The sequence below is a fragment of the Drosophila innubila genome (genome assembly GCF_004354385.1).
Source record: "Drosophila innubila isolate TH190305 chromosome 3R unlocalized genomic scaffold, UK_Dinn_1.0 2_E_3R, whole genome shotgun sequence".
Lineage (NCBI taxonomy): Eukaryota > Metazoa > Arthropoda > Insecta > Diptera > Drosophilidae > Drosophila > Drosophila innubila.
The window spans coordinates 25,840,173-25,866,509 of record NW_022995380.1 but is presented as its reverse complement, the minus strand read 5'-3'; the positions used below and the strand labels follow the sequence as shown (position 1 = coordinate 25,866,509).

General features: G+C 39.0%; 5 protein-coding genes across 18 annotated transcripts in view; 2 read left to right on the top strand and 3 right to left on the bottom strand.

Moving 5' to 3' along the window:
• LOC117792411 (casein kinase I) overlaps positions 1-14,115 on the bottom strand; it is a 32,549-nt gene extending 18,434 nt beyond the window's left edge. For 12 of the 14 annotated variants that reach the window (XM_034632543.1, XM_034632545.1, XM_034632548.1 and 9 more), the window contains exons 1-3: positions 13,764-14,115; positions 12,629-13,016; positions 11,893-12,532 (exon numbers count right to left, since the gene is read on the bottom strand). In XM_034632543.1, the coding sequence (XP_034488434.1) occupies positions 11,893-11,918 (26 nt within the window). In that variant the 5' untranslated portion in view covers positions 11,919-12,532; positions 12,629-13,016; positions 13,764-14,115. Of the gene's footprint in view, positions 1-2,368; positions 2,757-4,088; positions 4,428-11,892; positions 12,533-12,628; positions 13,017-13,763 lie in introns of those variants that run through there. The other 2 variants (XM_034632550.1, XM_034632551.1) reach the window with 2 other exon arrangements.
• Positions 14,116-14,894: 779 nt separating this feature from the next.
• LOC117790246 (nucleolar protein 6) lies at positions 14,895-19,356 on the top strand. Its single transcript, XM_034629606.1, has 6 exons — positions 14,895-14,976; positions 15,031-16,445; positions 16,956-17,066; positions 17,127-18,367; positions 18,436-18,839; positions 18,905-19,356. The coding sequence occupies exons 1-6, from the start codon at positions 14,944-14,946 to the stop codon at positions 19,301-19,303; spliced, it is 3,603 nt and encodes a 1,200-aa protein (XP_034485497.1). The 5' UTR covers positions 14,895-14,943; the 3' UTR covers positions 19,304-19,356.
• LOC117790248 lies at positions 19,271-20,291 on the bottom strand. Its single transcript, XM_034629609.1, has 2 exons — positions 20,072-20,291; positions 19,271-20,001 (listed from the first exon to the last, which is right to left on the bottom strand). The coding sequence occupies exons 1-2, from the start codon at positions 20,136-20,138 to the stop codon at positions 19,397-19,399; spliced, it is 672 nt and encodes a 223-aa protein (XP_034485500.1). The 5' UTR covers positions 20,139-20,291; the 3' UTR covers positions 19,271-19,396.
• Positions 20,292-20,499: 208 nt separating this feature from the next.
• Positions 20,500-22,894, bottom strand: LOC117790247 (protein asunder). Its single transcript, XM_034629607.1, has 4 exons — positions 22,329-22,894; positions 21,236-22,265; positions 20,885-21,178; positions 20,500-20,818 (listed from the first exon to the last, which is right to left on the bottom strand). Exons 1-4 carry the CDS (start codon positions 22,855-22,857, stop codon positions 20,629-20,631), a joined length of 2,043 nt encoding a protein of 680 aa, XP_034485498.1. The 5' UTR covers positions 22,858-22,894; the 3' UTR covers positions 20,500-20,628.
• A 451-nt stretch (positions 22,895-23,345) lies between these two features.
• LOC117791116 (ATPase family AAA domain-containing protein 3A homolog) lies at positions 23,346-26,092 on the top strand. The gene is made up of 5 exons (XM_034630778.1): positions 23,346-23,692; positions 23,846-24,320; positions 24,385-25,209; positions 25,266-25,464; positions 25,528-26,092. Exons 1-5 carry the CDS (start codon positions 23,482-23,484, stop codon positions 25,624-25,626), a joined length of 1,809 nt encoding a protein of 602 aa, XP_034486669.1. The 5' UTR covers positions 23,346-23,481; the 3' UTR covers positions 25,627-26,092.
• Positions 26,093-26,337: the final 245 nt, after the last annotated feature.

The following is a 26,337-nucleotide window of genomic DNA, read 5'->3' as shown; positions in this document are numbered from 1 at the left end:
AAAAATATCTAGTCACCAATTATATAAGAAACGGGGGAGGAGGATAACAACCCCAAAAAACAAATAGCACTTAAATGTAAACAAGAAAAATCACCGAAAAAAAACAGTTATATGTATGTAAGTATCAAACACACATGGAATACATATGTGTACAAACACACACATTATAGAAACGCCTGATAAATTAAGTAAGCTGATAAGCTGTTTGCGTAGCGTTGTCGCTATCAACACTGAGCTAAGCTACTCTCCCCGACACAATCACCGACAATCGTTTATTTATATGGACTTGACCTGTGACGCGTTTCACATTTGCCGCCTTTTTATGCTCTGCGTTTTTTTAAATGCAAATATATATATTACAATTGCGATGTGGCTATTTTAAGGCACAAATCGATTTCAATATAATTGTCAGACATGACTGGAATTTGAATTATAAACAGAATAAAACAACTGATAAATTGCATATAATACATTGACTTGTCAAACATATACATATAAAATATTCTTCAAATTGATTATACGACATCGTTTTAATCTTAAGTAATTCTTCACAAGTTTCAATGTCTTTTATTTTAGTTCGTTTAGATTGTGAACTAATTTTTTTTTTTTCTTAAAATGCGGAAATTGTACAGTTATCTGGATACAATTTAAAGAACAGAAATCTCAACATTTGGAAGTCTTTGAAATGCTAATGTCGTGTCCATTTATGTGTATATTTAGAAGAGAGGGAAAAAAATAGTTGCAAATCTAAATATATTCATAATTCAATTCCATTGACAAGATGCCAACAATGCGCATTGTTATTGCTTTTATTACTTATGTCATTATATTATTGTTGTTTGTTTGTTTGTTTATTTGTTGTTGTTGTCGTTGTTTCGTGCGTTGAAATCGAATTGCGGCCCATAACATGTCAATATCCATTTTCAATGGCATTTGACGCTTAAGAAATTATTTTAAAAAAATAAATAAAAAAACGAATGAAAGGCGTAAAAAACGCGAGCATCAAAGCAGCAACAATGTTTTTATTCACATAACACAAATGAACAGCCGGTTGTCTCCCCCTACCCCACTCTACCCCATCCTACCCTATCCCCTGCCACGTTTAGACAGACAACAAGCAGAACGAAATGATAAGCAAAGAACGCACACACCCACACACACACACACGCACGCATACATGTACTAAGCATTGACGGCGCTGCAGTAATAGACACTTAAACACACACAGACACACAAGTTGGCTAGATAAGGGCGCGTTGATTAGGGGCTGACAGACAATAGCGAGTCAAAACGAACGAGAGAACGAGAGCGATGCGAATCGTTTAAGAGAGTGCCGGTAAAAAGAACAGCGACGAGTGCAGCAGCCGCAGCCGTCCGCTGCATAAAGTGACTGCGACTGCGACTGCGACTGCAGTTGGGAGGCTTTTGGGGTTAGCCACTTGGACGTCACAATGCCTCTGGTTGTTTGTATGTGTGTGTGTGTGTGTATAAGAGAATGGCGCCTCAATGGCCGATTGACCTTTGCAAGTTAGATTAACAGTGAGTATGTCTGTGTATCTATGTATATATGGATTTACCTCAATGAATATATGTATTTGTGCATTAGGGGGCAAACCAGACCCGACCAGGCAACGAGCCACTTTAATTAGTTTAGCCTGCATTTCAAACACACGTGCAAGGGCTAAAATCTATGCAAATGAGTTTTAGAGGTCAAACTTTATCAGCAAAATGCAGCAGCAATGCCCACCCAGTCAATTATACTCACATACGTGTACATACAAACGTACAATGTACATGTATGTAGTGTATGTGTATGTGAATGTATGCATATGTAAATTGTTTGTAATTTGCTTTCTAGTGTCTTCTTCCTGCATAGACAACATTTTCGCTCGTTAGCATTGCAAACACCTACCCAGCCCCCTTCCCTCTCCCCTCGCCACACATCTTTGCATTACATATGCACTCGATTCCTTCCTTCCGCTTGACAGAGGACGCATTCTTCTAACCTACCCCCCATACCCACCCACATCCCCTACCCCATTTGAGCTGTCTCACGTGCATTGCCAACCACAATACTTGCTCTAGTAAGTAAACAAAAGTGAGTGAGTGTGCGTGTGTGTGTCTCATCTTGCTTTGTGGAGGTCAAAGTCGCGTATTGCATTTTGAGCATTAGCGCTTGTTGTTTTTTTTTTTTTTATTATTCAAGAACTGGTCACACTACTCGCATACAATTCACAGTTTGGTATGCAGGCTCTGTTCAACACATGTTTATATATCCACACACAAATACATATGTACATATGTATGATGTATGTATGCACGTTTGTTAAACGTTATACGTTATACTGTACTACAAACTTTAACTAACCCGGCAAACTTCGTCGTCAAACGGCGCTTTAAGTTCTGCTTTACTCTCTCACGCGCTCTCGCTCTCCCGGTCTTTCTCCCTGTCTCTGTCACGCCGCCGTGGTCTCATGCATTGACGTTGACGACGATGCGGGGGAGCGTCGCGTCGCTCCTCTGCTTGCAAACTGTAAGCACAGCTGTTTCTTCTGCTGCTGCTGCTGCTGCGGCCGTTCACTCGCGCGCTGATTGGCTGCTGCTCCGCTTCCTCTTCCTCTTCTTTTGCTGGTGTTGTTATTGTTGTTGTGGTTGTAATTGAAACTGGTTTTGATAATTGTTTAAATGTTATTTCCAACTTTTTGTTTTAATATTTAATGCACTTCATTTATATTGATAACTTTTGTGGGCATTTCCTTGAAATGATAATAAATATAAATTCTTGTAATTTTGGCTTTTTCATATAGATTTTCGATTTGCACACTTTACAATTTCGCCAAGATTTTCTTGCGCTGATTATTTAACGCCAACGCGCTGCGCTTTCTTTTTTCTTTTTTACACAATACACACTAATCAAAAAACAACAATGGCAACAGTCTCCACTAAATGTATGTTGTTGTTGCTTTAGTTTCGTTTGCTTTTGTTTTTGTTTTGTGTTTGCCGCTGTCTGTCTACAATTAAAGCTCAACTCGACTACAACTACAACTACAACTACAACGCTCAGTTAAGTTGTCGAGTGCTTGGAGTTCGAGTGAAACATGTAAATATTTTTTAATTTATCATATCCGTTGCGCTTTGTCTTTGTCTTTGCCTTTGCATGTGGTTATGCGAATGTGTGTGTGTGTGTGTGTGTGTGTGTGTATGCGAGTGTCAGAGGGAATTGAGCTTTTGTGGCATACGATTTATGCTGCAATCCGAGACACAACTTTCGCCACATTATGAAATTTAAGAAGCAGCGCCCCCAACTGCTACCTTTTTACAGTTTTTTTGCAGGTCAAAAGTCTCAAGACTTTATGCACACATACATATGTACATACGTACAAATGTATGTATGTACGTACAAAGAAGAGATACAGATACCGAAAAGGCAGGCATATAGCAAGCAGGCAGGCAAAAAAAAATTTAGAAAAAAAGTCATAAATAACTCGAAAAACCAGTTTGTGTTGCCGGTGTACAAACCAGGCAGCAACAAAAACATCAACAGCAGCAGCAACAACAACAATAAACAAATGTGCAAGAAGTGCTGCTGCTGCTGATGATGTTTGAGTGAGTAAGTGAGTGAGTGAGTGAGTAAGTGAGTGAGAAGGTGAAGTAAGAATAACACTTAAAACTTGTTAAAGTTGTGCAGAAGGAAGAAATAAAGCACAGACAGCAGACAGCTGACTCAAATCAGAAAATAGATACGAACACACACATACACACGCTGGTGTGTGTGTTAGTGCGCGAGAGACAACGACTCTTTAATAGACTTGAATAGTAAAAGACAGAGACAGGCTGAAGATAATAAGTATTTACAGTTTGACTCAGGTGCATATTGAATAAAAGAAAACAGTGCAGAGAAGCAAAGAAAAAAAAAGCGTAACAGATACAAGATAATACTTTTATATTTGTGCGTAAACTAACTTTAGAAATTGTGGCAAAACACTGGAGCAAACACAAATTAAACAAAACGTCACAACGACAGAGTGATTAGCACACACACACACACATGGATATGTGAATGTGTGTACACCCACACAGACACTCACTTAGCCACGCATGCAACGGCATACAGAATTTCCTCCATGCGTTTGCTTCTGTCTGTCTATCTGTCTCTGTCTGTGTGTGTGTCTGTATGTGTGTTGTTTTTTTTTTTTGTATTATATGCACACCCGCAGAGCTCCGCGCGACCGAGCGTTGCAAAAACAACTATTTTATTTTTTTTTTTAAGCCAACAGCGACGATAATGGCCGCAAGGAAATGACAACTGTTACGGCGCACGATCGAAAACGAACTGAGCACGAACGAGCGCCAAACTGAAGCAACACCGACAAGCGAGCGAGTAACCATTGCGAGAGACCTAAACCAGAGAGAGAGAGAGCAAACACTCTTACTCTCCCAGAGTTACAGATACAAAACACTTGTGCTTGTGAGCGTGTGAAAATTAAAATGCGGCAAATGAGCATTTTGTATTAGTATGTAATTATCGTTGTTGTAGCTGCTGCTGTTGCTGTTACTGTCGACACGACGCGACGTAGGGGAGATACATACATACATGGGCTAGAAGACAGCAACAACAACAACAACACTTGTGGGCAGTCAATGTGCGAGAACGAGCGACATATTGATAATGATAAATAGTTGCCAGTGTGTACATACCCACAAACATATGTACATATTTCATCTGTGTGCACATGCGTCAGAGCAAAAACTACAATACAAACTCGTTACACAAACAAAAAGCACCTGTCAAACACATACACAATTAAATGCATACACACACATACATACACATATTCAGCTTTTGTATACAAGCGAATGCCGGCGACAGCAAAGATCTGTGCAGCGATTGAATGTGACCAGAGTTTGTAGATTTAACTAAAGTTGAGTGAGTCATGCGCAGGTGCTTTGGCCTCCTACATACATACATACATGCATACACACACAACAGTGATACAAGAGCAGCTGTTTGCTGTTAGCTTTAGCAGTGATTGAAGTAACAGAGACTTGAGGTAAATGTTAACGACGAGAAAATTTATAAATGGATTTCCTATTATAATTACAAATAGAACTATTGGTATTTTAGCAGCTTAGCTTGTTAGTGACTGTTTTATAAAGTACGTTTCAAAAAATCAGTCAACGGGTCAATGACATTTGTTATTGGGCGATAAGAGGTCACAAAAACTGTTGTGCGTCCCACCAATTGTGTGATATAATTAATTTAAAATTTAACGATTGCAGCTGTTACTGCACATGTTAATCGAGCTGTTGAGGAAAAAACAAAGTCTTTTTCCGCTACATTTACATAACTGAATTTACTCCTTTTTTATTAGTTGTCTAGTATACCTCAATATTACTCATCATAGTGTGAGTAAATCAAAATAATAATAATTGTTATTTTGTAATATTTATAATAAAACTTATGATTTCAGTCCGTGGAATAATCTACACGAGGGGAATATAAAGGCGACTAAATATTATTACACATTTTTTAGATTTCGCTCATTTACAGCACGACCGTCATAGCTCAAAAAATACGATATTACAAAAAAAGTTTAATTATTTCTTTCATGAATAAATGAGCAATATTAATAATATATAGTCTTTGGTATAATAAAAGCTATCTCCTTATATCGACCAGGAAGGATTAAATCCTCCTAATCTCAACTTAAATACTAAATCAAATACCCTTTTTGTGTGGTAATAAAAGATGCCTCTTTCTGCCGGTTGCATACTTTCTAGCGAACACAATGTACCCTTGCTCCAAGAGTAACGAGTATAAGAACGAGGTCTGTGTCAGACATTGTTGCCAACCAACGAACACAACAACATAAAATACAACTTTGTGTGTGACTTTTATTATTTAATAGTTTCTGTGTGGTTGGCATAACCTAAATTTTGCGCTATTCTAGCAAAACAAAAAACAACAACAAGTAATGGTAGAATAGAAACTATAATGTTGTGTTGACTTGGATGTGGCAGGATTGCCACCTGCCCCAAAGACCGCAAGAGGCAAAAGTTGCGTGTGGCTTCAATAATCACACTCAAATGTTGATGTAAACTTGACGAAAGCGTCAGTAAAAGGGGGTCAGAGAGGTGGATAAGAACAAGGCAAAGGCGAAGAAGAAAAAGAAAAAGAAGAAGGAGAAAACACTAGGCCAACAGTGAACAGCAGCTGTGGCATATAAAAACAAGGACAAATTGCGGATTTAGCAAAAAGAATGTGAATGTAAAAGCGTATACACTAAAAGAAATAAAAATAATAAAAAGCAAAGCACATGACTTTTAGAGCAGACAAGTGGTGGAACGAGGAACGACAAACGGAGCAAGTGACCCATCAAACATTATGCGCCAATGACGTCATTAAGCTCTTGGCGACTGTCAATGTCGTCAACGTAGCACATCACTCTCTCCCTCTTTCTCTCTCTCTTCAAGTGTGTACAATTATGTGTGGGTGCACATAACAACAAGCAAAGCTAAAACCATAAGACGTCGACTATTAGCAACAACAACAACAACAGCAGCAGCAAGAAAATGAAGAGATGATGCGGCCACTCTTAATGTTAAAGTACAAATGAATGTATGTATGTATGTATGTATGAATGTGGAGAAGCATTGTAAATGAGACGGAAAGAGAACAAAAGGAAGAAATTAAGAATGAGTGCAGCCGTCGTCAAATAGAAATGAACGTTTCTGCGTGTGGGCGTAAACGTAAAAGTGTGAGTTTTTGTGTGAGTGTGTAAATACATGTATAGCAATCGCATGAAATTAAATAAAGTGTGCATAAAAACAGAAATCAATTGTTGATAAGTAAACGATGATTACATTGCTTCAATAATTACTGCCTAACATAGTTACAAATGTATATACATGTAGGAAATTCAGTTGTTTTCATTTACAAAACACCTTGTCAACATGTGTGAAAAGCGTGAGAGGGGAGGGAGCTCTATATATATATATGCAAGTATATAAATAAAAACAAATAAATAAAAAGGTGCACAACAAATAAGCAGCAGTAGAAGAGAGACAATAGTGTGAAAATTTCATCTAATTAAATTAGATGACAGTCTTGCTTGAAGCCAAAAGCTTAGCAAGCCACAACAGGACAGAAGCAGAGATGGAGATGGAGACGATGATGACCAAGGTGCAAAGTAAAAGCCTGTCAAACAAATCGATGAGATTTAACGTACGACAGCAAACAGAAGCACACTCATACTCACACGCACACGCACACACGAGCATAAATGCACAGCTGACAGAAAGCTTAGACAGAGAAATAAGTGCAAAGTTCAATAAGGCATCCATAGTGTGAATCATGAAGAGACTTGGAAAACTATTTTAAAAAAATGTAGATGATATTATCTTAAAGTGTCGCATATACAGTTAGTCAACTAATTGTTTTGACAGAATAAAATTCACATTGTTTTTTTTTTTAGCAGTTAATATATAAACAATTATAAATATAGTCGATATCATATGTATATGTTAATAAATTAAAAAAAGCCAAGAGAATGTATTTTTGTTTTGAAAAAAATGTAGTGTTTTTAGTTTGTCAACACAATTACTTAGCCAACTGTACATGTTGTTTCATTAAAAATATTTCCTTGCATTCATATATTAAAGTCAAATTATTTAAATAAGTGATTAGTAAAAGTACTGACATAAATATATGTATGTATGTATATGTAAGTTGACATGTCCATGACAACGCTGAAGAGTCCTTTACACTGATAAGCAGTTTAACAGACTGCACTTCACTGTGAATGGCAGTGTCAAGTGACTGACAGATATAAGCTGTTCATTACCGACAGCTTAAAGCGGACGCCTGAAGGCGATGACAGCGCAGCCAGTGTTGATTAACTGTTATGCTAGCTTATCCGTTCGTAAATAGACATTAGTGTAAAATCAGAAGACTTTTTAACAACTTTTTAAACGGAAATTATATTTGAGCTTTTCCAATTATTTATCATAATTTCTAATTGAGAACAAGTTGTCCTAAGCACCATTAACAATTTTGTTTATAAACTATTATAAATTAAAACCGAAATAGTTGTTTCGGAACATTCCGGTATGTCACGAAACCGATATTTGTATCAATTTGATTTAGTTCGCTTTAAATATATCTTAGCCAAGAAATTTCTTTTTCTATTTTATGGCTTTAATTGAAGATTTCATTAAGATGAACATTACGCATTAATAGTTCAAATCGTGGCACAAGTTGCTTAGCACTCTTGCGGCAATTCTTTTTCGCCCGCTCTAGAGATTTCAAGTGCAAAGCAAACGCCAAGTATTTTTGAAAAGTTTTTAAAGCCCCCTCTCTTTTAGAGCTGACTCTGTATTTGTCTTGGACTCCGTCGTCGTCTCTATCATCATCTGGCACTTTTTCTGCCACTCTGTCGACATCGACGTTGACTCATTAGAAGCGCTAACAAGTTGTTCAAGTTTTCAATTTTCAGTTTTCTTTCTTGACTGTTGTTCGTGTAACCACGCCAAATAATTCACTGGTCAAAAAGAAAAGTCCGTCAATCCGTCTAAGTTAGTCGACGGCCAAAGTTGAGTTATTTTTAATGAACGCAGGTCGGTTTTAGAAAAACTTCTTTATGAGTATATTTATATCTCGTCTTTCCGTTCTAAAAAAAACATTTACTTATTAGCATTGAAAACATGAATAATGATTTATTATTTTAAGGCCTGTTTATTACTTTTGTTAAATTTTAAATAATTATCGCTCAAAACAAAACTTACACATTGATTAATTGCTTTAAAAGCAATATCAACAATAAACTACACACACATTCAAGTAATATCTGTGTGTTACTCTCTCTCTCTCCGTTTTTATCTGGCTCTCGCTCGTTTTAAATGAGGTCAAATAAGCTACATATCAGCGTCTGTGTGGAAAGCTCAATAACCCCAATCTCAAGTCCAAGCTAGGCTCTCCCAACGCTCTCAGGGATTCTCCGATAATTACACCCTATCGAAGGTTAAATTATATCAATGTTAGTCAAATGTTTATCATTTAATTATGAACATCACGTTACATCACGACCAGACACACTATACACAATATTCGCAATAGAAATGTTTACACGAAGAAATATTTACAATTCAACAGCTATTCACGATATTGTTAAGATCAAGGAATCAAACCGAAACCAATAAAGGTTCCGCTACGTTTCGAAAAAACTATTTCGGTAAAAGGTTCTACAATATTTCAGTCTTCTTCTTTCGGTTTCGGTATCAGTACCGGTAAGTAACGGTATACCAAATCAATTTTGAAACATTTTAAAATGATAATATCGAAGTAAATATTTAGATCCAGAAGAATAATCTTTTTTGAGCGAGTTTAACAAAGTTTCAGAAATATTATTTAAACGATGTTCATATGCAATTTTTAAATACAAAAGAATTATAATATAGTAAAAGCCTTAAGCGAACATATTTCTACCTTAAACGCAATATTGTCGGCAGAAAACTCCATAGTAAATTCCAATTCGCATCGCTCGAAGTCGTAAAGCTACCCGAATAATTATTCCTTAAGGTCCCATTGCTTTTGTTAACTTATTGGTCCCACAGGAATCCAAAAAAAAATATATATAAATACACTTAGTACAGAAAATATTAGTTCCTGTTTATAGCGACAGGGAAATCCAAAAAAGGAAAAAACCAGCTAGATAATGAATATACTTCTGTGCATTGATTAAAATATAAGTGCAAGAAGAAACACAATACTAAATAAGAAAGGAAAACAAAAACTATCAACTAAACTAACAATAACCTAGAAATGTCAATAAACCCAGTGCAAGGTAACACAACTTACAATAACAACTACTTTATATAAGCCCACACACACACAAACACACATACGCACATACACACAGATGCCGAGGGCTTTTCCGATGGCCTGACACAAGAGGCCGATATCTATTGAAATATCTATACATAACTTATTTAAATGTATGCACGTTTGTATTTGACTTTCCGCTTCCTTAGAAGAGGCCTCGCATTCATTATAGTTTTAAAGCCCATTTTATTCAACCCTCGTGACAAAAAATCGCATTACAAAAGTGGCAAGAAATGGCGGAAAAACACCAAACAGTGGCGAAAATAATCAAAGAAAATACGCAAGTTTAAATAGAAATGATTTCTACTAAAAATAGATTATTAAGAAAATCAACAATGCAACAAAAACAAAAAAATCAACAAAATCAAAACAAAAATGTACTCAATTTGTGGCTTCGACTCTTTCTCTTGAGACTGAGAGTAATGACGAAAGTCACGCAGCAGAGTAAATACTCAAAGTGAGCATCGATTTGTTTTCATATATACACACAAAAGTATGGACGTATGTATGTATGCATGTATGTGAACAATACAGCAGTTTTCAGAGCATACAGGTGTCATCTGCAACGTTTTTGCAATGGCTATAGGGCCAAATATATTTGGCATTGAATATAGAGCACATATGGGTACACATGTTACTGAGAGAGATTGGACAAACATATTAAAATTTAATAATTCAATTATACAAATATACTTATTTCCTATGAAATATTTTATTTAAATGAATTTCTTACTTTTTTGATCATATAAAAGTTATTATATTTTGTTTTTTTTTTCTATACGTTTTATATGAATTATTAAATAAGTTATATTTCCACTTATACTTATTTCCCTAAGGTATAGATACCTAATATCTATTAGTATCGTTGTTATTAATTATAAATATGGCATTGACTGTACATACATAAATGCTAAAATTGGGTTGGCTACTTGTGTAATTGCCCATGAAAATCAAAAGATTCTGTGCTGCCAACTTGTTGGACATCGTCGCCAAAGTTCCCGAAATTCTAAATTTATCTTTAAGGAATGCAGTTACAAAAAAATACACAGATCGACATCACTCGACAAGTCATTAAATGCAAAGTCTTTTAAGAAATATACACATAAACCATTTATTAATTTTATAGCCCCTTATACAATACTCTAGTTTTTCTAAATGTCTTCACATTTCAATATTTTAAAAAATTTTTTTTTATGAGAAAATGTTAAACTGTAAAAATATATTTGGTTAACTGAATGGAGAAAAAGTTTAGAAAGTATAAAGAGGCAATTCAGACAATTTTTTTATATACCAGGTTACTAGAAGCTAAGAGATATTATTGAACTTGAAATTATTCTCTATACAAAAAATCTTTCTGTTATTAAGCTATAAACTTAACTACACATTGAGAAAATAGGTCTAACAGTTTTGTTTTCATTTAATCTTCGGTGCATTGACGTATTATTTTTTCTTGAATTATCTAATCGTCAAACATTTTGCGAATTTATGTATGTTTCAATAATAGACTGATAACAAACGTACATACATCATTATAATGAACAGGTTTCTAAGCGTTATCTAAGTTTAAAGATAACAAATATTATTTTTGAAGTCGGCATTCAACAAAAATCTACTATTTTTAATTCAAGTAATTATATAAAATTGTAATTTTGAACAATAAGTTCAGCAGAGAGAATGTGTGTTATCTTGACATATTTATGGTCAGTTGGTGAACTATGTATGTCTCTTCTTATATATGGTCAATTAAAGTAGGCTTTTTGTTGCCATTTGAGTAAATAATAATAATGTTTATGTGATTTGGCAAAATTAGAGTATTAAAATAATACGCACAATAGTCGAAGATAGATATATAGATCAATGGAGGGGGAAATTGAGATCTTGTCATACCACAAACGTAATGTCTTAACAATCACATTTAACCAACGTTGAATGAAAGCAAATTTGCTGTTGAAGAGTTATCATAGACATATGTATGCTATATGAATGGTAGATTTATTCGGTTTAGCACTCACCTGGTTTGCCGCTCCCGTCGCTGCATTATGTCGTCGTCGTCGTCGTCGTTGTTGTTGTTGCTGTTGCTGTTTACTTTTAGCTGTTGTGGTTGTTGTTCTGGCTGATACTGATGGTAGAGTTATATTCGGCACGTTCCTTTGAATTTAGTTTGAAAAACGCAATCACTTTCCACAAAATTTTGAAAGATAATAAATGAAACAAATAGCAACGGCTATTGATTGTTGATAAGATTGATCCAAAACGTTGTTGAAATGCGAAATTGCTGCTCAGAGAGTTTGTTTAAGCTGTTGAATGTGTTTAGCTGTTGTTGTTGTTGTTGTTGTTGTGCGCGTGCACTGACACACACACGCACAGAGACACACACACACACTCACTTAACGTCCACGCATGTCGCGCATGCGTCCAATGCATACGGAAATGAAAGCAGGAAGAATGTAGCGCTCCTTCTCCTTCTCCTCCTTCAGCCCCAAAAGTGCCGCAACTGCCTAACTGTTGTTCTATGGTTGTTGTTGTTGTTGTTAGCTTACAGATTTTTCTGTTGTTCTAGTATTTGCTGTGGTCTCAGTGCTGTTTTTGCTATTGCTTGACATTTAATTGTTAAATTTGAGCGTTTTCTTCTTTAATGGCTAACTCTGTTGACTGTTGTTGTTTTTATTATTATTATTGTTGTTGTTGTTATTGTTCAATGCAGTTTTTGTTGGGCTTAGTGTTGTGTTTACTGTTGTGTGTGCTTACTTTCTTGCCTGTTGCGTCGAATTGTTGTTGTTATTTTTTGTTGTTGTTTTTATGTTAGATTAAGAAAGGCAGTTACGTTCTATGTAGTACTAGGTAAACAAATAATTTTGGCTAACAATTTAACAAACACACTTTTGCACATTTTTTCCCCACAAAATTTTGTAAATGTATCGTTGACGTATTTTGCAAATGTTACGCCAACAACAACACACGAACAACAATAATATTAACTTATTATTATTATTTAAATCGTGTAGTCAAACAATTCCGTTCGTATTTGGCGCGTGCGTTAAATATTATTTAATTTGATTTTCTCTTCGATTGCTGCAATGTTGTTTGTATCTGCACTTGAAAGTAGACCCTGTATTTGTTTTCATCTCATAACGGGCTGCAAAATTAAAAAAACAAACAAGCATTAAATTAATTATGTGCTGTCATGTAATATAGCGTAGCTTAAATTATTGTTGTGTTTCTTCTAATTTATTTAAATATTTACTACTTTTATGCTATCAAAGAATACCGTCTGAAACTACAACAGTATTTTGTGGTATGTTTGCTTTCTTTGAAACGGTCACACTTGGAACTGACAGAGCCTGTCGCTACATTGATTTTCATGTGCTTATTATGTTTGCGCATAATTGCTGCAAAAGTTGTTGACAATATGGTTGTTTAAACAATTTCCAAACACACTAAACAATGCCTTGACCCTTGACAAAAATTACATATCTTTGTTAACAATACAGCAACTGCAGATGCAGTAACAATGCGGAGCAAGTTACCCAAAAATTAGGCCAATTAGTGCGTATACTACTTATATGCACAAACCTACACATTGATGAGAATGGCAAAAATTATTCATATTGGTTTTAAAACCAAGAAGGCCACTCAAAATACACAATCTGTCTTTTGTACGTGATTTTTTATTTCATTTGCTTTTTTGATGCTTTCGGCACGCAAAAAGCTTCTTTTTTTAGTTTCCACAAGACAACAGGGTGCAACTGCCAGAAATTGGCCATATTTTTTTTCTCTTTTCTTTTTTTATTGCCAACGCGTCATTAATATGTTGTGCCGTTTTTGGATTCAATAATTAAGCATTTTAATTAAGTCACTATTTGATCTTTTTTGTGTTTTGTACCTTTTCAGAAATTTTGCACATATTCCTCACCTACGCCTCATTTTTCATTGCTCACTTACACACGCGCGCACATACACAGTTACACACACACAAGCGCTAGGCCGATTTCTGCAGTTGGAAAGTGTATGCATGCGATTATGCACTAATACATTTATTAACGTGCCCTTGCTGCTTTTTTGTAATTGCTTTTGTTTTACAACTTAAGCCAACACTTTCTTAATATTTAGGCGATTTGCCATTAAATTGTTTTGCAAAACCAAACGTACGCAGGAGAGCACGAGAAAAATGGAGCGACTTTTTCCCCTGCCTTTCACACACACACGCACATTGACACTGTTGCCAACTTAGCTATTTTATAGATAGTGCTCCCCCTAAAAATTTCGCAACACTGGTGTGGAAACACTGTTTTGGCCCAAAGGTTGCCACCCGGTCCAAAGGTCCGCACGCAACCAATAACGCGTTCTAATTAATACTGATTCAGTATTTATTTATTAATTACCACTGATAAAAATTGCAAATAACTCAATTAAAAATTAACAAAGTTGATGAAAATTTAAAATTCGAAACTAGATAAAATTAAGGTTCACAATTTAATGAAGTTTTGAAGTTCGCCAGAGTCCTTCGCCGGACACTCTACCGTAACACAATCGTCTATCCGCCTTTTGACTTTGAAAATGCCCTCCCCACTTCATTTTAAAGTTTGTATTTATTGAAATCGACAAGGCGCAAGTTTCGCGGCGTCTTAAGAGACAAAGCGTAGCCATTTGGCCCAAATTCTGTCACCACCCTGTTAAATTCACCGATCTGGTACCGCAATTTCTTCATTTTGACTCTAGAATTTTTAACATTTTTGCAAAATTTTTTTGGAATTATCTGCATTTTTTAATATTTAGGATGAAAAGCCTAAACCATCGTTAATATGTTAGCCTAATTTTATGTAATTTCGAATTTAAAATTTTTTTTTTCTAAAAACTTAATTTATTCCAAAGTTATGACATTTTGATATTCTCAACACCTAAATTCAAATTCAGCGACATGGCGCCAACTAATAATGAGCTAGTTCAAGTCACTGAACTAAATGACCTACAATCAGCGATTTAATTCGTTCACTTTAGGGATTAGTTCAATACAACGATTTGATACAACACGTGCTGTGTTGTTTTTTATTAAAGCGTTTAGAATGAGTAAAATTAAATCAATTAAACAAAAACTGGTAAGTTAAAATTATTAATAGTAATATAGTACTCTCATTAATGTCTCCGTATAGCTTCCTGCAGCAACCCGAAATTCCACGGACGACTCGATGTTGGATTCACATAGCGAGGAAAACAGTGACAACGAAAATGTTGTTGCCGCCTCTAGTAGCGATGATGATGGCTTCGAGGAACCAAATCAAAGCACAGCACAAAAACGTAAAGTTTCAATATCGAGTAGCGAAACAAAGAAGAAAAAGATAAAACACACGGAGAACGTGAAACCTCCCACATTGGAGGAAATTAAGGAGCTGCGGGATACACGCAACTTATTTCACTCAAATCTGTTCAAACTGCAAGTGAAGGAAATGCTGGAAGAAGTTCAAATCAAGCCAAAATACAGCACTTTTATTAGTACCTGGCTAGAGACATTTACAACTGCAATAGAGGGGCTGACCGATGGATTACTGGACGCCTGCCAGCTGGAGGTGCCATTGCATCTGCATAAGAAACCATTCAACTTTCAGTTCCTAACACCGTCGTCGCCGCCCAAGTTAATTGGCGCTGCTGCAACGGGCACATTGCTGGGACCCAAGGTTGTAGTGGATGTGGCACTGGAAATGCCCGCTGCCTGCTTTCAAAAGGAAGATTATCTCAATTTAATTTACGATCAAAAGCGAGCTCTTTATTTGGCATCGGTTGCCAGTAAAATCAAAGAACTTTCGGCATTTGCAGCGGATCAGTTTGTATACAATTACCATGCGAATAATCCGTTAAAGCCAGTGCTAGAGATGACGCCGGCCGCCAAGGTGGGCAACCATATAATGTTCCGGTTGTACATCACGGCACCTTCGGACATCTTCGCACTGAGTCGCTTTGTGCCCTGGAACAACAATATTCGGCCAGCAGCCTTTGGCGATAAGTGGGATGAGAAGCAATCCTTGCCAGCTACCCAGCACTACAATGCCAATGTGCTATTTGATCTGACTCTGGCGCAGAATGAGACGCTTCTATTAAGCTCCTTTCAAGGACGACGTAACTTTCAGGAAGGATTGCTGCTACTGAAGGTTTGGCTGCGACAACGTCAACTTGATGTGGGATACAGTGGCTTCAGCTCACATATTCTGGCTGCATACATTGTCTACTTGTCCCAGAATCGTTTATTGCATCTGTCCAGCAGTAGTTACCAAGTTGCTCGCACTGTCTGGAATCAATTGGCCAACAGCGATTGGACTCTGGGCATAACACTGGCACAACAGCACTCGGAGAAGCATCAACTAAGCACCTTAGCTGGTTACTATGACGTCTGCTTCATGGATGCAACGGGCTATTACAATCTGTGTGCCAATCTGCCCCTCGCCGTATATAAAGCAGTCTGTGCGGAGGCCAAGCTGGCCGTGGATTTGTTAAATGACATAAAAGTCAACAGTTTCTCGCACATATTTATGCAAAAGTCACCACTCTACACTCGGATGGATAACATACTAAAGTAAGTGCTGGGAAATTGGAAGAGTTAATTATTTTGGACCAAGACTCGATTTTTTTGGTAAGGGTCCCCCCTTTGAAATTTCGAAAATTCAAAATTTTAAATCTCAAGTTTTCACTTTTAATCAACTTCTTATATCGTAATTAGTATAAAACAACACTTTAAATTTGATTCTGAGACCTTTAATTTTTTTGTAAAAAATCATGTCAAAATTAAGAAAAATTTGACTTGTAAAGTTGCTAGGTCAGAGGCTTGAGCAACTTCGAACTGTCATAACTTGAACAAAACTGACCCGATTTTCAAGCGGAATATCATTTTGATCATGGTTTGGGCTCTAAATTTATTCTGCATTCAAACTTTGTTAAATTCGCTCAAAAAATATTATTCCTCTGGATCAAGGATTGATGGAACGTTTCATTTTTATTATAATTTATCTATTATCCTTCATATTCGCTTCGATATTGGAGTTTAAAGTTCATAGATAATGTTTTTTTGTCTTTCTCTTTCATACAGAATAACGAATCCAGGCAGTGTGGATCAGCTGCTTCAGCTTCATGTGCAGCCGCAGGTCAAATATGATTATGCCAACTATGCCTATCCACAGTTGCTCAAATTACTTACAGAGTAAGTACACGCCTATCATTGAACATACTTATATTAACGGCATATTAATTGCATGTTTAGGTTGCTGCAGAAGGGTCTGGGACAACGTATTCATGCCATTCTGCCATTGGAGACACCCTCCAGTCCGTGGTCAGTGGATAGCAAGGCACCGGTGATTGGACGCAGTCTACAGCTAGGTCTTATACTTGATCCGGAGCACGCGTATGAAGTGCTGGACAAGGGACCGGCAGCCAATGAGGATGCCAATGGTGCTGCTGAGTTCCGAAAATTCTGGGGCGATAAATCCAATTTGCGTCGCTTTCAGGACGGCAGCATAACGGAAGCTGTTGTCTGGGGCGCCGCAACGGATGCACCGAGTCAAAAGCGTTTAATAGTGCGACAGATAGTGTTGCATCTGCTGGAGCATCAGTTGCAACTGGAGCCTGGCGATGTGCAGTATATTGCCGGTGAACTGGATGTTGTCTACTCCCTAACACCATCATTTAAGGTGTCAAAAGTGCACACAAAACTAAAGTTGCCACAGGAAACAGATGCGGAGGCACTTACTCCACATGTCATACACTGCTTTGATGCATTAGCCCGCCAGCTGCACAGTCTAGAAGAGTTACCGCTGGACATAGTGTCCATATCGGGTATTTCGCCGGCTTTCCGCTACTGTGAACCAGAGCCGCCGGTGCCACAGGCTCGTCTAGTGGCAGATCGCATGCATGCTAGTCAAGTGCTGCGTGTGATTATTCAACTTGGTCCGAGTGGCAAGTGGCCCAGTGAATTGGGTGCATTGCGTAGCCTGAAGACCGCCTTCCTCATACAAATTGGACAGCAGCTGAAGGCACAGCATAAACTACACTCGGTGCTTTGTGCAGAGGGTTTGATGGTGTTGAAACAAGGCTACTGTTTCATCTTGGAGCTGGCGCACAGTAAGGAGCTGGCGTTGCTTAAGCAGCAGCAAACGGAACGTGGAGTAATCACCTATGTGGACAATCCAGCCAGTCGTGAGCTAGAGCGAAGACATTACATACTTCCACGAGTTAGTGGAGGATTGCATGCGTTGCATCAATCCCATCGTGCCTTTGGACCCACAGTATTGATTGCAAAGCGTTGGCTGGCTGCTCAACTACTGGATGATGGTCTCTGGCCATCCATGGCAACGGAACTACTAGTGGCACAACTGTTCCAGCAGCGACAGTCGCCGCACACAACAGTTTCGCCCCAAACGGGTTTCATTCGATTCCTGCAGCTGCTCGCCCACAGCGATTGGAACGGCGAACTGTTCCTGCTGAATTTCAACAACAGCTGGACAGGTAAGCTGCCGGTCTTAATGCCTAGTTGACAGTCTTGTTAATATCTTATTCCATTCGCTGTTTTGCAGAGCAACAAATCACGGATTTGGAGCACAGCTATCGCAGCGAACGTGAGAGTTATCCACCATTATGTTTGGCCACAGCTTACGATCAACAGCATGCTGGACGTCTTTGGACTACGGACGACTTGCCCAACAAGCCAGTTCTGGCACGCGTCACCTTGTTGGCTAGACATGCCCTGCAGCTCATCGAGTCGAGTCTGATTTCCCAGACACTCGCGTTTGTGCGTCCCGCACAGCTGTTTGTACCCTCTGGTGAGGGCTATGATCTGGTCATACAACTTAAACCGGATCTGGTGATGAATACGCTGTGTTATGACCTCGGTTCGCCTTTTGCGCCTTTGAGTCAGCGCAATTTTCGCTTACCTTTGGCGGGCAGCAACCAGTTGGCCAGAATTGTGGAACAGCTGAGGGTAAGCGGAAGTAAATCTAGTAATTGATTGCCCTTTTTAATTATTTTCTTTGCTTTAATTTAAAGGCTGCCTACTCGGAGCATGCGGCGTTCTTTTACAATCCTCATGGCGGCAAGGAAGTGGCAATTATGTGGCGACCAGCTGCCGAGTTTGCACCCAAACCATTTAAAGTCAACGAGCTGCAGGCATGCACACCCTGCTCCACCGGCAAAGTTCAGGTGCATAGGGATACGCTGCTAGAAGATTTCAAGCTGCTGCTGAAAGATTTTTATTTGCGGATCTGCACACCTGAGGAATTGAAGCGGGAACAACGCGAACACAGCAAACCCAAGCGTTACTTTAACGGCCAACCGAATGAGAGCTCCGAGAAGCCGCCAAAAAAGAAGAAAAAGAAACAAGTGACGCAACCAAAAGTGACGAAAAAACAATTAATGAAAAGTAAATCTCTTAGTGCGTTATGTTAATGCCAGGAGACATTCAAGGACATAGAATACATATAATACTATTAAAATGTAAATAAAACTTTTGATTTTTAAAAGTTGAGCCCATTACAAAGTTCAAAGTTCATCGTAATCCTCATTAACCACATAATACGGCGGCACCAACGACTTTCTTTCTCGTTGTGGACAATCTGCTGGCGACAGTGTCGTCTCACTTCGATCCTGTGTCGCATGGCTGTTGGAATCGGACAAGCTATCATTGGAGCGTTGCTTTTTAAACCATTTATTTGGTTTCTTGGTCGGCTCCGTGTTGCAGGCCTTGGAAGTGGTCTGTGCGCCTGTCTGGCAACTGCAATGCTTCTTATCCGGAGGACTCTCAAGTTTTGGAGTCTGGAGACCGCTGGTCATTGTGCCGACGCTGTAGCTAATGGGATATGGAGTTGAGGATCTGCACGACTTAGACCATGTCAGTTGCTTAGACACATTGGCGACAACAGGATGTGGCTCCTCAGTTTGTTGAGCTACCTCGTGATTGATGGGACAGGGACAGCTTTGCTGGCAGTAGGAGATCAAGTTTTGTAGTGGGTGAATCTGTGCTGCAGTCGTGGAGTTAGCCAACTGATTGTAAGTCACTCGGTTGTACGACATGTGACGGGTGTCCTCCACTCGCCTCACATCCTGCTGGGTAAGCATAAACAGCTCATTGCCCACCATAACGGGTACTGAAAACAGTTCAAAACATTCGTCCAATTGTGGCCAATACAAATATTAACATAAATATAATAAACTCACTGTGCACCGCGGGTGCTGCCTCCTCGGAGACGTGCAACACCTTTGTCACTGTTGTATTATTTGCCATTTTTATATTGGACAATTTTGCCTTAAACACATATAATTTCTGTTTGTTTTTATTTATATTTTTTTTGTACAACCTACATAGAAAATATATATCAAATTAAAAGAAATGTGGGAATTTAAAAACGAAGAGCTGACAGAGATAAAGAGAAAAGCCTCCTAAATAATTGATTAAACCGCAATTTTTTTTAACGATGTGAAAAAATTAATGTATTTTGTTTTTGTTAAAAATCACATAATGATAGTACAAATTTAAATTTTTTGGATAGTGTTAGAAAGACCTCAAGATAAAGTGAGGTACCTTAATAACTTGATAATCTTGTAAATTATATGTCATTAAATTAAAGACAGCATTTCAGTAAATCTGTTCCTTAATAAGCCGAGTTTGAAATTTTAATGTATTTAATAAGTCTTTAATAACTAAACATTTACTGTAACTAATTGTAATTGTCTTGTTTTCATATCTTATCCTGCAATTGAATGAGCAGCATTTCTTAGCTTCGAATGGATTCATCCTTTAAGTTTGACGGTATTATGCCAGGTGTTAGAACATCTTTCTCCTTATTTCCAAAATCGGGATACAATTTGGCTGTCTGGCCTAACGGTGTGCAAAGGCGACCAGAGAAGTCCAATCGTTTGCTGGATTGATTGCGTTCGGCATGGCTAATCATGTCCAGCAGTGAGCTACAAATGGAGTTTGATTAAGCATTCAATAAAAGTTCTTTGTAAATGGTAGTAAATGCTATTTACCGCTGCCCGGAACTAGACATGCGTCGCTTGCTGGCTTTGAGAAGGCTGCTGGAACTGTTGCTACCACCGCTATTGGGATCCAAGCGTTCGGGTGAAAGTGGTGATTCTGTGTAGGAGCGTAAATGAGCCACACTCGCGTCCGATTTGCTGCTGACATCTCCATAAGCAGCGCGCAGACTTTGCAAACTCTCTAGCAAATTCTTATGGTGCGATGTTTGGACATTTAGCTGAATTAGCTGCTCCAGTTCTCTGTAGAACAAGCGATACTGATCCTTGATTTTGCTTGCCTTTGGGCTATAAGCAAACAAAGCTTAAGTATGTTTAGTTTCATTAACAAATACAAAAACTTACCGCAAGTTAGTAGTGTTGCTAAAGGGCAACATGTCACCCCGTGATGCACTCTTGTATAGCTCATGGATTTGCTGTTGGCAACGAACTTCCTCCTGCTTGTCCATGTCCTCTTTCACCAGTAGATGCAGGAAATGTGGCAGCCAAGTTAATTGACGCTGCAGATTGAAAAGAATGGTTACATTTGTGGTTCTGGGAAAGTAGCGTGGCATTCGTCGCCATAAATGTTCGCCTTGCGAGATTTTGCTCTTAGGCTTGGTCTTTAGCGGCACCATTCGCGACATCTTGAGCAGCTGTCCCATTTCAGGTATGCGATAATCGGAGACTCGTCCACCGGGTCCGTCGCTTATCGAGGGCGCTTCGTCCATAGCGGACCGTGCGATTGAAAGAGAATGCACAAAGATTTCACCTCCTCGAGCAGACAACATATGGCTGGTTGTTTTGGTGCCCGTTTTGCGAGGAACCTCCAACAACACGGATCGACCGTTTAGCAGAAAGTTGATTAAACAGGAGCTGGGACGTGAGGTGACATCCACAGGTGTAACATTATATTGGCCAACACAGGGCTGTAGGTCAGCAGAGCCGCAGCCCCGAGGCGTGCACCATTTTAACGTGACTGTCTCATAAGATGTTCCTGACTTTATGCTGGTGGGAAGCGTAAAATCCGGTCCACAAACTTTTGTGTGGGCAGCACGTGCATGTAAAATTTCCACATCGTAATTGGCACTCGAGTTTGCATTCTGCTCTTCTTTCATGGGTATATTGGTAACCGTGGTGCTAGCCAGATCATAGTGACCCATAATAAGGTGCAACAACTTATCGGATATATCGGGAGCGTTGACTGTGTGTATTTCCACATCCAGCAGCGGTGAAATGTCCAGCAAACTTCGATTTGTAACCAGAGATTCCACGCCCAATGGTACAATGTTTAGTATTACCAAGTGGCAATGGTCAATAAGAAGACCCTTCTTGCCGGACGGCGCGACCAAAGCATTTTGCTGCAACAGCACAGTATTGAAGATGTCTTCCAAGCCTGTGGTCAAAAAAAAAAAAATTAATGATAACAAGTGATCATTGGAAGATTGAGCTGACTTACTCTTCATGCTTGTATTATCCCTCGCCGAGGTGATGCAGATGACGCGGCCTTTGTTGGGTATTTTTGTGCAACCGACTTGAGCCGCATGAACTTGCTCGTCGGTAGGCTCTGCCAGTGCCTCGATGGCAGCCCGCAGACCGTGTATGACCGAATAGTCCGAGGATTGTGGTATACTGCGCGATGGTACACTAACCATCATCATGGCATTCGAGACATGCGACATATTTTGTGTGCTTGAGCTCCAGGTGTTCACAATGTGTGCCGCCGTATCGGAGACAATGAAACGCACATGCTTCTTGCCAGGAAACAGATCCCACACTATGCGACAATATTCTATGGAAGATTCCACAGCACAGGTCCACAAACTTTTGCTTAGCTGTGTGACGCCAACTCCGGAACTGCCGCCGGCTGCCATCTCAGGCGACGGTTTTCCCTTCAAGTAATCCATCGATATGTATTGTTCGCTGGATATGCTGAAATAGCGAGTGTGGTCTAACACAAATATAGTCTTTTGATTACGCTCGAACATGATTTTAAGATCGTTTTATAAGCCAGCAACAGCTAAAAATACGTTTGTTTACAAAAAAAAAAAAAACAGCTGTTGCACCTTGCAACTAGAGATGGGAAATATCTTAGTACCAGTGACCTGTTCACAGTGAATATTTCAGTGATATATTTAAAGTCACAGGTATTACTTAACTTAAAATAAAATAACTTAAATAAAATAGCTTATTTAAAATATAATAAAATTTAGTGCAATTTAAATTAAATTAAGTTCATTACATTAGTTCTTTTGAAGTTCCATATGAAGGTTGTAAAGCTTTCTTTGTTAAGCTTTCAGAAAATAAAAACATAACGACAATCTCAAGATCAGCAAACTCTGTCTATTTTTTTTTTAATACATATATTTTTATTAAGTATTCATAAAATAACCAACTATCGCCAATTTTAACAATCGATACTTAAAAATAATTAGCATCGCATAAGCTAAAATTTATACCGATGGGTTTCTCACATCACTAGTAGAATCACGTTGTCGTGTTTGAAAAAAAAAGCGCTACAAAAATTTATTTTTGGATATTTCGTGCGTTAATTGTGGCAAAATTACGTTTTGAGTGGTTGTCAACATTGTCAGAGCGTAAAACAGATCGAAATGTCTTGGTTATTAGGTAGAAATCGTCAGCAGCCAGCAGCGGACTTTGGTGGTGCCGATGGAGCTGATAATCCAGAGGGCAAAACTGCCGGCGAGCGTGGAGGTGACACGCAACTTACAAAGGCCGAGCGCAAGGCTATGGAGGCATATAGGTTTGATTCCTCAGCGCTGGAACGTGCCGCGGATGCTGCCAAAACGCTGGAACGGTCAAGTGAGTGTCTTCAATGCGTATGTGCATACATATTTCATCATCAATTGTGCGCATTGCATAACCGATGCCTCAACTCTAAATGACGTACATGTGTGCGTGTGCATGTGTTTGTATGTGTGTAAGCGTGTAAATAACTGATTGAACTTCTTACAGAACATGCGCGAGAAGCACTGGAGTTGTCCAAGATGCAGGAGAGCACTAGGCAGCAGGAGTACAATACCAAGGTCAAGGAATATGAGGCGCACATCGAGCAGGCAAAGGTGGAGCAGAAGCGTATCGATCATGAGGAGCGACGCAAGACGCTTATCGAAGAGACCAAACAGCAGCAACAGCGTGCCCAATATCAGGATCAATTATCGCGCAAACGTTATGAGGATCAGCTCGTACAACAGCAGCGAGTCCAGGAGGACAATCTACGCAAGCAGGAGGAGAGTGTGCAGCGTCAGGAGGCAATGCGTCGTCAAACCATTGAGCATGAAATTGAAATGAAGGAGAAGAACCGTCTTAAGCTACTGGAGCATGAGCTGCGCGCTAAGGCTCGTGTGGATCGCGAGAATCGTGACATTAATCTGGAGAAGATTCGTCTGAAAGCAGAGGAGCATCGTACCACAGTCCTCGAGGGTATACGGTAGGTCATCATTGCCGTTCATGAGATATCTAGCGAACTAACAATGCATCATTTACAACTGTAGCACTGCTGGTTCCGTGATTGGTGCCGGTGCCGAAGCCATGTTGACCGATTGGGATAAGGTGCTGACTGCTGCCGGTGGCTTGTCGCTGCTTGCCTTGGGCGTGTACAGTGCTAAGGGTGCAACTGGTGTTGTTTCACGTTACATTGAGGCGCGGATCGGTAAGCCCACGCTTGTGGGTGAAACATCACGTTTTGCTTTCCTTGATGCCCTCAAGCATCCGGTCAACTACATCAAACGCTTGCGTGCCAAGCCCGCTGATGCCCTTCAGGGTGTAGTGCTGAATCCCAAGCTGGAGGAGCGACTGCGTGACATTGCAATTGCAACGAAAAATACGCGCATCAATCGCGGTTTATATCGCAATGTGTTGATGCATGGACCGCCCGGAACGGGTAAGACCATGTTTGCTAAAAAGCTGGCCGAGCATTCTGGTATGGATTTTGCCATCATGACCGGTGGTGATGTCGCGCCCATGGGCAAAGAGGGCGTTACGGCCATACATAAGGTGTTCGATTGGTCAAACACCTCAAGACGCGGTCTGTTGCTGTTCGTTGACGAGGCGGACGCCTTTTTGCGTAAGCGTTCATCGGAAAAGATATCGGAGGATTTGCGTGCTGCGCTTAATGCTTTCCTGTATAGGACATCGGAACAGAATCCCAAATTCATGCTTGTGCTGGCGTCGAATACGCCCGAACAATTTGATTATGCCATCAATGATCGTCTCGATGAGATGGTGGAGTTCACTTTGCCCGGTCTTGAGGAACGTGAGCGTCTACTCCGTTTGTACTTTGATAAATACGTGCTGCAGCCTGCGGCATCCGGGGCCAAGTAAGAAAAATTTTAATTATTTATCAAATCTCAGTTGTAAACTTGGTTTCTTTTAGGCGATTTAAACTGGACACCTTCGACTATGGCGAGACGTGCTCCAAAATGGCACAGCTATGCGAGGGCATGTCGGGTCGTGAAATATCCAAATTGGGCGTGGCATGGCAAGCTGCTGTTTACGCTTCCGAAGATGGTTTGTTAACTGAAAAAATGGTACTAGACAGATGTAATGATGCTGCCCAGCAGCACAAACAGAAGGTAAGTTAGCCATCCCAACAACATTGTCTAAACTCGAACTAAAATTTAACTCAATTCTTGCAGATGGCCTGGTTATCAGAGCATGAGCGTTCCGACCACAAATCTATAACCGGCTCGGAAGCCGCTAAACCACCGCTAACGCTCAGTTCTTATAAACTGTGAGTTGGATCTGCCGGATCTGTTTGTTGACTAGCACTCAAAATTTGTTTAGTTTTAAAATGAACTAATGTTAAGTAAAACGCGCAAAGCTTTTTCTGGTCACTCGATCCTTCGGTGTGTATATACATGTGTGTAGACATGCATTTACTATTGTACTAAACTATTGCAAGACTGCCAGCAATTATTAATACAATTAAGTTTTTCTTGCTGATAATTGTATTGTAAAATATCTTTGCATCTTGATTGTTTATTGTACAAATCGCTCAAGAGCTATTCTTTTTGCGAATTAAAGCTTTGGAAATAGTTTTAAAAATTAATGCCGATTGCTAACAGCAATTTTCAATTGGTCACGTCAGCACTGTGAGAGATTTATATTAAACTTCTCGCTGGCGGTACCATAATTTTGACTAATTTGGCCAGTGTTTTCCTGATACAGAATTCATTATCTAATAAAAATATAATTGTTAAATTAATTGGTTTTAATAAATAGTAGAAAAGCTTGGTATTAAAGGGTACAATTTATAGAAATAAAATGGTTTTTATTGATTACTTAAAATACGTTATTTTATGACCACATATGTTGATTATGGGGTTCAATGTGACTTCCTTGGTCAGTGGGTCATGCTTTGAACTGTAAGATTCATCACCGGTCCATTCTGAGAAAATTTTAGAGTCTTGGATATTTTCACACTTTTTGGGCATTGGATCAAGCTG